At 41.7% G+C, this 14,419-nt stretch overlaps 1 protein-coding gene across 2 annotated transcripts; it reads right to left on the reverse strand.

Moving 5' to 3' along the window:
• Positions 8,710-13,326, reverse strand: LOC8059084 (autophagy-related protein 101). 2 transcript variants are annotated; one of them, XM_021458189.1, is made up of 7 exons: positions 13,049-13,326; positions 12,895-12,931; positions 12,155-12,240; positions 9,641-9,736; positions 9,367-9,526; positions 9,129-9,282; positions 8,710-8,996 (listed from the first exon to the last, which is right to left on the reverse strand). In XM_021458189.1, exons 1-7 carry the CDS (start codon positions 13,079-13,081, stop codon positions 8,921-8,923), a joined length of 642 nt encoding a protein of 213 aa, XP_021313864.1. In that variant the 5' UTR covers positions 13,082-13,326; the 3' UTR covers positions 8,710-8,920. The 2 variants fall into 2 exon arrangements, with proteins under 2 accessions (XP_021313864.1, XP_002453667.1); XM_002453622.2 differs by having other exon boundaries at positions 8,710-9,026; positions 13,049-13,325.

Consider the following 14,419-nt stretch of genomic DNA (forward strand, 5'->3'; position numbering starts at 1 on the left):
TTGATATACCAGTGTTTCGATGGAGACTGTTAAGTTGAACATCCACCTAGAACCAGAGTTTCACCCAGTCACAACTGAACAATGGACTAAGCCTTGAATTGACAGTTTTGTGCGAGATGAGATTCACTCAAGTCCTTTGCTGATACTAGGCTGCATAAGGCATCCCCGCTGTTTGAAGCATATAAGTCACACTTCTGTGCCTTTCATGAGTATTTAGGGATTACCCAAGCCCCATAGACTGTGACTAGTAGTCTGACTCATATAGGTGTACTCCTCCATAGATGTTCTGTAGGACAACATCTCACCTTTGGAATACATTAAGGTAAAAACCAACCTGCCTTACAGATAGGAAAGATGAGCATCAGAGATGAGTCAAGAAAGGGATCTTTCCTCTCAATCTACTCATAGCTTGTTTCACCACTCTACTTCACGGGATCTCTAATCACATAGAGCAGGTTACCACTACAGTAGATTTCACGTGGGTTTCATACCCATCTCTCTCGATGCACCTTCTATCACATTGCGTGATAGACCCTTGGTGAATTGATCTGCCCAGATTATTCGACGTATGGACATAGTCCACCGTTATAACTCTGGAGGTTTTCAATTTTCTGACAGATTTTAATCTTCTCTTAACATGCCTTGTGGACTTCATGTTATTCTTTGAACTATTAACCTTTGTAATCACAGTCTGGTTATCACAGTTCATGGAGATAGCCGGTATCGGTTTTTCAACTACCAGTAAATCCAATAGGAAATCACGTAGCCACTCAGCCTCAGACCCAGCAGTGTCCAATGCAGTGAGTTCTACTTCCATTGTTGACTTCGTTAAGATAGTCTGCTTGCAAGACTTCCAGGAAACAGCGCCACCTCCAAGCAGGAACACATATCCGCTCGTGGTATAAAGCTCATCAGCATCAGAGATTCAGTTGGCATCACAATAGCCTTCTAGCACTCTGGGTTGTCCGGTATAACGAATACCGTAGGTCATAGTACCTTTAAGATAACGCAATACTCTCTCAAGAGCACGCCAATGATCATCCCCCGGTTTGATACAAACCGACTTAGCTTGCTCACAGCATAAGAGATGTCAGGCCTTGTTGCACTCGCAAGGTACATTAGTGAACCAATGATCTGGGTGTATGTCAATTGATCCCTTGCTATTCTCTTATTTTTCCTTAATAACACACTAGGGTCATAAGGAGTAGGTGCAGGATCACAGTCACTAAACCCAAAGCGACTTAGAACCTTTTTCACATAGTGGGACTGTAACAAAGTTACCCCACCATCACCTTCCTTTATAAGCTTGATGTTGAGAATTACATCAGCTTCTCCCATATCTTTCATTTCAAAGTTGCTCGTCAACAATTTCTTTACTTCCTCAATCACATTGAGGTTTGATCCAAAGATCAAAATGTCATCAACATAAAGGCACAACATTACAGCCTCACCCCCACCATACCGATAATACACACAAGTATCAGCCTCATTTATAGAGAAACTGGCAGATGTCAAAGTATTGTCAAACTTTTCATGCTATTGCTTAGGTGCTTGTTTCAGGTCATATAATGATTTTAGCAGCCTACACACCTTGTTCTCTTGACCATTTGCAATGAAGCCTTCTGGCTGATCCATATAGATCTCCTCTTCCAACTCTCCATTTAGGAAAGCTGTCTTTACATCCATCTGATGAATGATAAGACCGTAAGAGGCTGCCACTGCAATCATTGTGCGAATTGTAGTCAATCGAGCAACTGGTGAGTAGGTGTCAAAGAAATCTTCACCCTCTTTCTAGGTATATCCTTTGGCCACAAGCCTTGCCTTGTACCTCTCAATTGTACCATCAGGCCTAAGCTTTTTCTTGAAGATCCATTTGCAACCTATAGGTTGACACCCATAAGGACGGTCAACGACCTCCCAAGTTCCATTAGACATAATAGAATCCATCTCACTCCTTACTGCTTCCTTCCACAAGTCAGCATCAGGAGAGGAATATGCCTCTTTAATGGTGGATGGTGTGTCTTCCACAAGGTACACTATAAAGTCATCACCAAAAGTTTTGGCAACTCTTTGCCTCTTACTCTTGCGTGTGACTATAGTGTCATCCTCCTCAGGGTTGTGCACATGAGAATCCTCAGCATGATCTATAGGAATAGACAATTCATGCTCATGGGGAATTATAGTCTCATGACTTGTTTCACTAGGTGTATTCTTCATGGGAAACTCATTCTCAAAGAATGTAGCATCTCTTGATTCCATGATAGTATCAACATACATGTCAGACACATCGGATTTTATAATTAAGAACCTATATCCAACACTGTGGAAAGCATAACCAAGGAAAATACAATCAACAGTTTTAGGTCCTAATTTACGCTTCTTGTTGATTGGCACATTCACCTTTGCCAAACAACCCCAAGTGCGTAAATATGAAAGATTTATTCTCTTCTTTTCCCATTCCTCGAATGGAGTGATCTCTTTGTTTTTAGTAGGAAATCTGTTTAGGACATGACACGCGGTCAAAATTGCCTCACCCCACCATTCCTTGGATAATCCCGCTGTATTTAACATGGCATTCACCAACTCTGTTAAAGTGCGGTTTTTCCTTTCAGCAATCCCATTGGATTGTGGTGAGAATGGCAATGTCCTCTCATGAATAATATCGTGTTCCACACAAAATTCATCGAAATCATTTGAGAAATATTCTCCACCTCTATCAGACCTTAAATGTTTTATTTTCCTCTCTAGTTGGTTTTCAACTTCAGCTTTATAGGTCTTAAAATAATGGAGCGCTTCATCCTTTGTTTTTAAGAGATACACATAGCAAAATCTAGTGGAGTTATCTATAAATGTGATAAAGTATCTTTTACCGCCTTTAGTCAAAATACCATTCATTTCGCACAAATCGGAATGAATAAGTTCTAGAGGTGCCAAGTTCCTCGCCTCAGCAGCCTTATGAGGCTTGCGGGGTTGTTTTGATTCAACGCATACATGGCACTTAGATTTATTGACCAAGTTAAATTTAGGAATTAAATTCAGATTTGCTAACCGCATAAGACAGCCATAACTTGCATGACAAAACCGTGAATGCCATAAATCCGACTCATCAGAAATATCAACAGAATTCACTAGTTTATTACACACATCATGTAGAGATAAGCGGAACAAACCTCCGCAATCATATCCTTTACCAACAAAGGATCCATGTTTCGACACAACACATTTGTTCGATTCAAGGACAACTCTATAACCATCTCGACATAGCATAGAAGCACTAACAAGATTTTTCTTGATAGAGGGCACATCCTGCACGCTCTTCAATGGCACCGTCATCCCCGAAGTAAACTTCAGAATGACCGTACCAACACCAAGAACATGAGCACGCGACCCATTTCCCATCAACAAGGCGCCAGACCTCCTGACCTGGTAAGTGGCAAACAAGGAAACATCAGCACACACATGTATATTTACACCACTATCCATCCACCACTCAGGTGAATTACAAACTGAAAGAATATATGACAAAGAATTACCATACCCAGATGCTCCTACAGTCTGAGTGGTTACAACATTAGCTGATTTCTTCCCTTGGAAGAACTTGCGATCTGGGCACTCACTTGCCTAGTGTTCCTCACTGCCACAAACAAAGCAGTCTCCCTTCTTCTTGCTATTGTTGGTAGTTTTCTTGAATTGAGTGGACTGATTGGGCTTATGGTTGTTCTCTTTCTTTTTCTGGTTTTTCTTCTTGTTAAACTTGTGGAAGTTCTTCTGCACCACATTGGCAGTAGAAGGCTCAGCACCTTTTCCATTATCCTTTGCTCTCGCCCTCTCCTCAACATCAAGAGTACCAATGAGTTCCTCAATATTGAACTCTTGCCTCTTATGTTTGAGAGAAGTAGCAAATTCCTTCCAAGAAGGTGGTAATTTGGCGATAATACCGCCAGCCACAAACTTGTCAGGCAGGAGACAAGGGAAAAGTTCAAGTTCCTTAGCCAGTGCTTGAATCTCATGAGCTTGTTCCACTACAAAATGGTTCTCAACCATCTTGTAGTCATACAACTGCTCCATAAGATACAGCTCAGTACCAGCGTTAGTAACTCCAAACTTAGCCACAAGAGCATCCCATAACTCTTTTCCGCTTGGAAGAATTATGTAGCTTTTCTAGAATTTTGGATCAAGTGCGCTAATCACTGCACCTCGAAAGAGGTTGTCATCAGCCTTAAACTTAGCCTCATCCTCAGGAGACAAGTTAGCAGGCTTGCCCTCAGCGGCATGATAACATGACATAGCAGTTAGCCACAATTCTATCTTAGCTTTCCAGATCAAGAAGTTTTTACCATCAAAAGTATCAGGTTTCAACACGACAGTAAAACCTCTGACAGAAAAATGCCTATACTTAGGTTTTTGGAGTGTTAGAATATTAGGCAATTTCCATGTCATTTTAATTCCATAAATTAACAATATGATGATGACATATATGATATTACTGATAAATATAAATATGACATGAATCATAATTACGACATGCAACCATGATCCATAAAGCATATCAAATATCAAAGCATAGCATGGTATATAATTATCTGTAACAGCACCAAACATGATATAACTATCGAAACAGATAAACAGATGTACTGAAACTGAAACAGAAAAACAGATACTAGCGAAACAACAGAACTGTAGAACAGAGGCATACACGCAGAACTTAAACATAGCAGGAACAGACAACAGATATTTTGTGAAATGATGAAACAAACCTACTGAAACAGTTATAACACAACTAATGAAACTGCACGACAGAGCTACTGAAACAAACAGAAACAGAGTGACGTAAAACTGAGGGAAGACGAACAGATCATACCCTGAGACTCGTGCATTCAGATTTCCAGAACTTTGTCCTTCCTCGATCGCCATGGAGTAGAGACGAAGGTGAAGACGACGAACCAATCACCGGGAAGGAGAAGACGGCGACAGGCAACACCAAGAGTCCTCCGCGAAGAAGATGAACAACAGCAATGGAGTTGGGCCGTCGCGTAGACGCTCCCAAAAACGTAATTGCCGATCCTCCGTGCAAGGTCTCGAACGGCAAGGGCTCCGAAGGCACCTGCCCTCTCGCTCCTCCGTGCGTGCGAAGTTACAAGATGGTGATTCCTACTTTTGCAACGGAACTGTGATATGTATGTTCTCTCTTCATGTACCAAAGAGATGAGTCTCCTATTTATCCTTGTGTCTCGAGAGGAGAGGAGGGGAAGGGACTTCCCTGCTGGCGGCTGAGGAGACGGGCATCTGAAGGGTTTTCACGCGGAGTTGAAACTCCCTCAATTAATTATCGAAACACCCGTAGATAATGAGTTGAAACTCCCGTACCATCAGCCAGCCACTCCAACCCTTGGACTTGCTCCTATTTGGTACAATATATATATTGTCCATAATTACACACCATAGAGTTTATTGGTTTATTAAATCTAAATGGGTCTAACCCATAATAAATCCAACAGAGGACAGCAAGTTTCATTCACAAAATGACTTGAAGTGAGATTTAACAAACTGTCGTTCTCTACCAGCTTAAAAGTCATGATGAACGGAACCATTTCTGAAAATCTGGTTGGTGTCGAAGATTAGATCATGCTTGGAGATTATTATGTTAGCGTAATCCAGTTTTGACTAGTCTGATGCAGAGTTCTGTGTTCCTGGTCCTGTATTTTCTACCACTATATCATCTAGATAGCTCACAACAATGGTGATAGTGACGATGAGCCACCTTCTTATGATAAAATTGTGCAAGAAAATCTTAACTTTGCTAAAATTTGCACTATTGAACAAAAGAAGCTTAAGATGTTGAAAGAAAAGTTAGATAGCTCACAGGCTTTACTTGATGTGGAGCTATCTACTAAAACTGAGCAACTTGAGTCTAGTGCAAACACAAATGAATGCACAATCAATGATGTGCAACTTGTAAAGAAAATGAAAAATTAAAGGAAAATTTATCTAGCTCACAAGATGCTTATAAAAGTTTGCTTGCTAAAATGGAAACCATGTGCAAACATTGTGATGAGCTAACTAATGAGGTTGCTAATCTTGAAACTGTTGGTACAAACCCCAGCGAGGCACCTAAAAAGAAGAGTTCAATCTTTGACATGCCTAAAAAGATGCCTCTACTTCTTGCAATGATTTATGTCTAGACTCACCCTTTTGTGACCAAGTTCATTTTGAGAAAGTTGTTGTAGAGACATGTACACAAGAGGTCACAATGGAGAATGAGCAACTCAAGCAAGAAGTGGCTCACCTCACCAAGGACTTGACTCAAGTACAAGGCAAAACCGTGAAGGGAGTGAAGAAGCTTGATGAAGGACCAACCATGGTTTGCACCGTGTGCCACAAGGAAGGCCACAAGTCCTAGCAAGTAGATAGTTTTTAAATTCTGAAACTTTTATTATTTGCTTGCTTTGTTTTTGTTGCCATCAATCACCAAAAAGGAGAGATTGCAAGGAAAATGGACCATTGGCCCATTTACTTTGGATTTTGGTGTTTGATGGTCAACAAGACCAAATTGGACTAATGATTTTTCAAGTGTTTGTTTTACAGTCCAATAGGTTGCAACGCAACTTGGACCAAGGTCGGAGCTCAAAGAATGTGTTCAACACTCAAAGAGAGATATTAGAGGAAATCTTGGAAGCATGGAAGAGAAGCAGAAAGTCTAAGACGCGAAGACGGAAGAGCCCAGGTGAAGACATATGAAGGAAACGAAAACAGACAGCAAAGGGGGGCACCAGAAACCAAGTTGTACACCACCCCTGGCATCGACATGGGGTGGCGATGCACCACCTAATTTTCCTAAGAGCGGGGAAAACCGTTTTGGCAAGCGCCATGGGTGGTGGTGCACCGCCTAGGAGTGGCGGTGCTAGCCCAGTAACGGCTAGTTTGAAAACTAATCGTTGGAGTGGTCACTGTCCTAGGGGTGGCGGTGTCGCATCGCCGTCTGATGCCCACACAAAAGGTGGAGCTCGGCTCCAATGGCTATATTACCACTCAGGGGCTATATATATGACTCCAACTGGCCTTTTGGAGGTTGTGGGAGCTAAGGGAAGATAGGAGGGTGTTGCTACACCTCATTTGTGCTCTCCACTTGTATAGGGCTTAAAGATCACAAGGTGATTAGTGTAGGTGCTTTGTGAACCACTTAGGTTAGTTACACCATGCTCATTGCGCTTGCTCTAGGCTTGGGCTTAGTTACTAAGTGAGGTTTGCATACCTCTTGACCAAAGGTGCTTGTGCGCACCGTGTTTGTACTCGGCGGGACTTTTAGTCTTGCGAGACCACATCAACGTGTCTGTGGTGTGGCTGCCACTATGTACCAAACGGAATAAGGCCCATGGCGTTTTGGTCGGAAGCTTGATAGTGAAGACGGCGGGGAGCGGTCCAGGAGGATTCCCTGCGAGGAGCTCCAACGAGGACTGGGAGAAGCTTGAGTGCTTCTGGATACCTCGGTAAAAATACCGGAGTCATCGACGGGAGTTTGCATCTCTATCGCCTTTTACCTTCCGCATTTATATTATGTACCTTGGTTGTGTGCTTACTTTTCTAGCTTAGTTTGATAGGCTAGTTGATAGGATTAACCCTTTTTACGGTAGAGATAGCAACACACTTAACAAAACCATAGTTGCCCATTTAGATAGATTACTTTTTTACACAGGTTTTGCAAGGTCAAAATTAGAGGTCATAGTTAGAAGTAGATTTTTAAGTTGCCTAATCCAACCCCCTCTTAGGCGTCAGTCCTTTCAGCTAGCGAACACTGAAAAAAAGATGCTTTGCCGATGGACACTCTAGTTTGAGAAAGAATTGTTGTTAGACTTTGAACACATGAAAATATTCATTTCTTGATATAAAGTTAAGTATAACTGTGAAATGTCGTTTCTGCCCCTGGCTCATTTTTTTATGTGCAAGTCGTGGGGGAGGTGGTCCAGCTAGGGTGCAAGACGGCCAAAATGAATAAGATGAAGGTCTTCAACGGAGAGAATTAAAAGGAGGAAGAAGAAACAGCCAGGGGGCAAAAATGACATTTCTCAATTGTGTTCTCTCCTATGGAGGGAGATGAATATTTTAATATTTTCAGTGTCTTCCAGCAAATTTGTCTCAATCTAGAGTGTCCAGCAGCAAGGCAACATTTTTCAGTGTCCACTGGCAAAGCAACTTCACTTTCAATGTCCTACAACCAATTTTTCCTAAAGGTAAATGGATTCTTGAACTCCTGCATAATTTGTATGAAAATCCTGCCTTCCAAAGGGACCCTAAGCCTAAGAACAGTTAAGCGAATCTGAGCTCTCGTGTCCTCCAAGATCAAAGAGATCGGCTTTGAGCTCAAGTGGACTCCAAGATGTCTGGTTGAATGGATCAGGCCGGGCACAGCACAGACCGAGGAACCATAGAAAACCCGATTCGACATCAACTTTATATAATCGGAATCGGAAGAAGCTTCAATCTGTAGATCAGTCTGCTACATTTTGTTCAACAAAAAAATTTACAGACCATGGTGAGTCCATAAATGATAATCGCTCCGACACAAAAAGAATACAACTATCGCTTTTCAAGAAGTTGAACAGTTTTAAGTTTGATCAAATCTATTTGCACAATACTAGTATTTTATGATATCAAATAAGTATCATTAAATTTAATCATAAAATATATTTTTATATAATAAACATATTTGGAGGCATAAATATTGATATTGTTTTTATGAACTTTATCAAACTTAAGAGCGTTTGACTGATGAGCAAGGTACATCATTATGTCATTATGTATTTACAAGCCAGATAAGCAGCGTACAACATTATGTCATTATGTATAAAGAACTAGGTTTTCCCTAAGCCAGATTAGCAGGGTACACCCTTATGTACACAGAATAGCGTGCTGTCGTCTTCAGCTAAAGTGAGTACGGGTGCCCGCTATTCAGCACCCTGCGAATGACATCGGTGTTCCATCCAAATACAGAATCCGAGCTGTCAACACGTCCAAGGAAAAGGGGTCACCTGGAGATCGAGATGTATGTAGATAATCTTAACAAAAAATTGTTTGGGCTAACTAAGGATGGGCCTTATCACAGACCCACCAATATCAAATATAAGACTCACCTTGGGATCATGATCTCGTGATTGAAAATTCTGTCAGGGATGGCAGGAATGTGGTCCTTTTTCTCATTGGCGAAGTTTATGATCTGGAATAGCACTTCGTTAATCGACGACTCCAATGCAGCACGCCTTGTGCTGGTCTCCTCCAGGGCATTTGCTAGGAGCATATTGCAAAAAATGTTACTGCTACATTCAATATGTTTATGACAGCCTGCCATGAAACTTTAGTTAACCAAATTACCTCCAATGTTTGTCAGCCCTTTGGAGCTGTTTGACTTGCTGTATCTTTTGGGGCTCATGATATGCAAATTGATGAACCATTGCTCCCAATAAATGCGCTCTGTTTTGTTGACAAACCAACCTGGGTGTCTGTGTTTCTCGTCGAAGAAGGAGAGGCATATCTGAGATATTCAGTTCAGCCACTAATCTTAATCAGAAGAAAGATGACATAGTTCAGCAGCAACAGAAGTAAACTGCGGCATAATATCAAAATGGTTAATTGTTGTAGTTCAGACCTGGCTTCTGCGATTTGGGTGTTTCTCCACCCAAGCAGTGAACTGGTCTATCTTTTCATCAACTTCCTTTTCTAGTTCCGGTAGACCACATTGTACCTAAACACATGAAAACATCACAGTAAGCAGTGGCAAAGAAAATGCAAATGAAAGGAAGTTGTTAGACTGCAACAAGCAAGGTAATCATATTTGGACATCTGTCATTGTGGTTGAGTTGGAAACTGATACAGAGAAAGCAACTTGCTAAAATGCTTGTTGAAACATTATACAGTGTATCTATCTATCTATATAATATAGAAGAGCGAATGAATTGAAAATACATCTTACCCAAAAGGTTTTTACCCACTCAATATTAGAATCCTCGGATCAATCAGTATCTCTAAACTAACAGTGCAAACTAATTTGTCAGTGGACCATCAACGCATTTACAGTCACCATTGGGAGTCTTACATGTTCCTGCCATCAATTCATCTCCCGCCGCCCTCCCCAGACTGTATTTTTTCACCAAATAATTTTTTACCCACCCGCGTACACGCAATGCCCCCTCCTGTGCGCTTCCCTCCCTCCCTAGATGTAAATCACGATCATGCATCATCATTCCTTCTAGAGAACTCTTCTATCTACTGCCTCTTCTCTTCCTTTCCCTTGTACTCGCTGACACAAGGGTTCCATGCCCGCAGCAATGGAGGATGGACCATCGTGTGCTAAAGGGCGTGGAAGAGAGAGCAGGACTGCCTGCTTGAGTAAGCTTTGGATTTCTAACACACAAAACATGAGTTGCTGCCCACAGCACATATTAATCTGCTGATCACTTGTCTCTGTTGATTCTAAATTTTACAACTACACATTAAAATCAGTTAGCTCCTTTTGATTCTGGTTTACCGAAAAGTAAATCTCAATTAGACCTGACAATGGATTTGGATTATCCAAAATCTAAATGGATTGGACCCACTTTGGATTTAATTGGATGGATGTTGGTTGGGCCTAGACATTCTTTCCATGGGATCCAAACGCATTGGATTGGTTTGGATAGAAAGAGCTGGATATCCAAATATCCATTGGAATTGGACCTCTCCCCTCTCCTCCTGGTGCCTCTCCCAGGTGGGCAGCAGCACCTCCACCGTGGCATCTCCAGCTTCCAGCAGTTGCTCATGGCATTGTCTTCCTCCAGCTGTTGCTGCTACTGCAGCGATGCCTGCTTCTCCAGCTTGCCAGATCACATCTGCGTACTTTGGTCGCCTCCAGCTTAAATCGTCGTTGCTCATGGCCCAGGGTGCTGTTGGCCTCTGCTGGTGCAGCGAGGATCGTCTGGGACTGGAACACCACCTGGTTAGGCTGCGTGAGCACCATGGCGAGCACGTCCATAATGGTGTCCCACTGCTTCTCTGCCTCCATCCCAGGAGATGTCTGTTACAGCCCAGGAGGGTGACCATACCGAATGGGACAAGGGATGAAGCAGGCACATCTACTGCTGGGGACCTGACAACTCGTCACGTGAGCTGAGCCAGGCCAGAACCAGCAAACAGGCCAGATGTCCAAGTGTTCGCGTATCCGAGCCACAATGGGCGTGATCCATAGGACCTAGAGCCAGCTGTGCTGCTTGGACACGCCACCGGCAGAGTCGGATGAAAAAGGGGAGAGACGTGAGCGAGAAAGATGACAATTGTATTACCAAAACTCTGAACCCCTCTAAGAACAGACCTTCCGCCTGCTCCTCGTGTTCTTCCGAGTTCTTCCCTTTCTCGATCCGATTCTTGCTTGTATTCCTTCTACCCCAACAATGTCGAACAAGGTCGGTGATACTGGCAAAGCTGGAACGGGCTGCTTGAACGGTGAGTACCTCGGGGACAGAAGTATTTGGACGATTGTATTGGATTTGGATTGACGAGGTACTGGACTGGATTTTCTCTGCATGGCATCGGTTTGGATTGGATGCATGCCTCACTAGTTGAATTGCTTTTGAATTGGGCTGATTGGATGCGGATGCTAATCCACTTCCAGCTCTAACCTCAATATTAGTAACAGTAATACTGGACCATGGCTTATGGCTACAGCTAAGTGAAGCATTACTATGACAGAACCAATTTGATTGGCCATAATAATACGAGGAAAGAGAAGACAGGCATTCTTGCCCACCGCTAGACAGTCGTTTAATATGTGAAATGCCAGCAAACACTATAGTCACAGATTTGGGTTCCAGACATGTTCTTAAATAATCCTAGGTCGCATCTTCTTGTAACTTACTAACTTTAGATACTCAATTATTGGGTCTTTGGAAGAGTTATGTCACTGACGAATATAGGTTACATTTTCTCTTGAAACAAAATCTGGCTTTAGAACCATATATTGTGAATATAAGTAGTGGTGAAAATTGCAGTTGGGAGTCTATGAAAAGTCAAAGCATCAATAATTTTCAAATGGAAGCAGTAAATATACAAATATATAGTTACTTAAAGCACAACACCGTATTCCTTGACAATGGAAACAAACCAAATCTTAATGGAGGGAAATACTCACATAAGTGATCTCAAGGAAATCACAGTCAACATCTTTGGGGCGAACCAGGCTGAGGGTTCTATGGAAGAATATGGTGTGCAAAATGCCTGCAGCATAGTTCATATTTACCATATCCATTAGCAGGTGCTATGTAGTATAAAAGAACACAGAGAAATACTCCACTTCCTTATTACTAATAGAAGGACCTGAAGTCATGAAGACATCTAAGTGATGAGTGCAGTTACTAATAATCAGGGCAAGTATAAAGGTTATTTATCTGTCAAATGGAAGGAGCTCAAGCACATAGAAAAAAGTTAAGAACTCACAGCAGCAAGGACTCTGGAACGAAGATAATCAGAACAAAATAGTGAAAAATACACAACATAGTGTTGCGTCGTATAATAATATCATCTGCTGCAGAGAGTAAGTCCACTATTAGCCCAATTTTTGTTAAGCTTGTACTGCCATACATCCATACAGCATTTAAGTTTCCCCATGGGGTAAACCTAGGTGAAATCCACTAGTTAACATCATGATTTCAAAACTGCAACAAGAAATTACTCTATTCCAAAAATTATTGCAAAAATAACAACAAAGAAGTATGTGAATGAATACCATCAGAAGCATGTGAATTAATACAGTACATTAGGGTTTCCGTGTCGTGTCAATAGAGAGAAATTTGTTGAGGTAATAAAAGACCCCTTTCAACGAAGATAGAGAGATGACAAGGGATGCAAAAAAACTAAGATCTGAGAACTCACATCGCAGCACATCCCTGATCTCCGTCGGTTCCAGCTCCTGCGGCCCAAACAACCAGGAAAAAAAAAGAAAAAAAAAATCGTCAAAATAAGCGATGAGAAAGCAAGCAAAAGGACGGTAGTGAAACTGAGACAGGGCTTAGGATCGGTATCGGACCAGCTCCTTCAGCTGACAGGTCTCGCAGTTCATCTCCGCTCGCCGCTGCAAATCGGGGCAGAAAAATCAATCCAAGCAAGCCAGGCCTCCTCACCAGCAGGTGAAGGAATCGATCAGAACCAGATGGATCTGCGATTCCAGTAGTTGGAGTAGGGCGGAGGGGAGCTGAACTGCGGCAGAGGTCGAGGGTTGCGAGAGCCGATAGAGGAAGTCGAGGAGGCGTGTATATCAGTTTAGAGTTCCATGTGTTCATCGGACGTGGATTTTCTTTTCTTTTTCCAAGAGTTCTTTTTTCCCGAAAGGACTTTTTTAAAAACTTGAGATAATGGCTTGGTTTCAAATACAATCAGACAGTTTGGTAGAGCTCCATTTGATCCTGATTTTATATGGAAGCAAGAAGAGTGATTTTGTAGCTAAAAATAATTCTTTTTATTTCTTTAGCATATAAACTCTTAAAATCATGACACAGAACCACTTCATAAAATCAGGAGAACCTACATGTTTTAACTCTCAGCCTCTTAGTTCACTTCAAAGAATAAATTTACAAAGTTAGTAGAGAAAAACTTCTTTCTAGAAAAATGTTTGGCCGAACTCTTCCTAGATAGTAGAATAGATTCTATAAGTTCTATCAAACAAAGCCTTTATATCTATCTCTTCTATGTATCCCTTCTCTATACCTAAAAAATATAAGAGGTTATTATCTACTTGTCCCGCTTGCTTCTCCATTTTCTCGTCAATCACGTGCCCCCTCATAGCTTGTTTCCTCCACGACGGCACATGGACCCACTCAACTAATCAATCTTATTGTCCCAATTTCACATCACAACGCGATAAGCACACAAGTTTATTTTCGTATGAAAATTGAATAGTTGAACAAATAATTATACAAGGGTGGCACATACATTCGAAGAAGAATTGTCTAGAGTGGCGCGTGCATTCGAAGAAGAATTGTCTAGAGTGACAAAGAAAACCTTATCAATCGAACCATATTCATCAACAACACCAACAACACGCTTAGCAATGTTAACTCCTGAATGAGAGACTTCACTAAGTCTAGGACCTGACACTCTCTTGTGCATTTCCCAATCAAACGAGCAACAACACTATGTAATCTTCCTTATCATTACTGAACCAAATGTCTGAAGTCAAAGCAACAAAAGAAACACCAGGCAACACAACTTCTTTGAGGTTAGTGGGCATTCATTGAATAATTTAACTAAATCTTAAGATGTGATATGCCTAGAGACTTTAGCAAACTGTGGATTATGAGCATGCTAGATGTACTCCTCCAAGGCCTCTGCATCACTCACTCCTAAAGAAAGATCAAGCTTAGCAATCAAGTGACATAACTCAGCCCTTACAACTTTAGAT

Source organism: Sorghum bicolor, chromosome 4 (assembly GCF_000003195.3).
Source record: "Sorghum bicolor cultivar BTx623 chromosome 4, Sorghum_bicolor_NCBIv3, whole genome shotgun sequence".
Classification (NCBI taxonomy): Eukaryota; Viridiplantae; Streptophyta; class Magnoliopsida; order Poales; family Poaceae; genus Sorghum; species Sorghum bicolor.

Bases quoted from the DNA above. Each gene is read 5' to 3' on its own strand.
- LOC8059084 (XM_021458189.1), bottom strand. From the start codon at position 13,081: ATGAACTGCGAGACCTGTCAGCTGAAGGAGCTG. The intron at 12,241-12,894 runs GTGAGTTCTCAG...ACTATGCTGCAG, and splicing joins GATCAGGGATGTGCTGCGAT to GCATTTTGCACACCATATTC. The intron at 9,283-9,366 runs GTAATTTGGTTA...ATATGCTCCTAG, and splicing joins AGGGCTGACAAACATTGGAG to CAAATGCCCTGGAGGAGACC.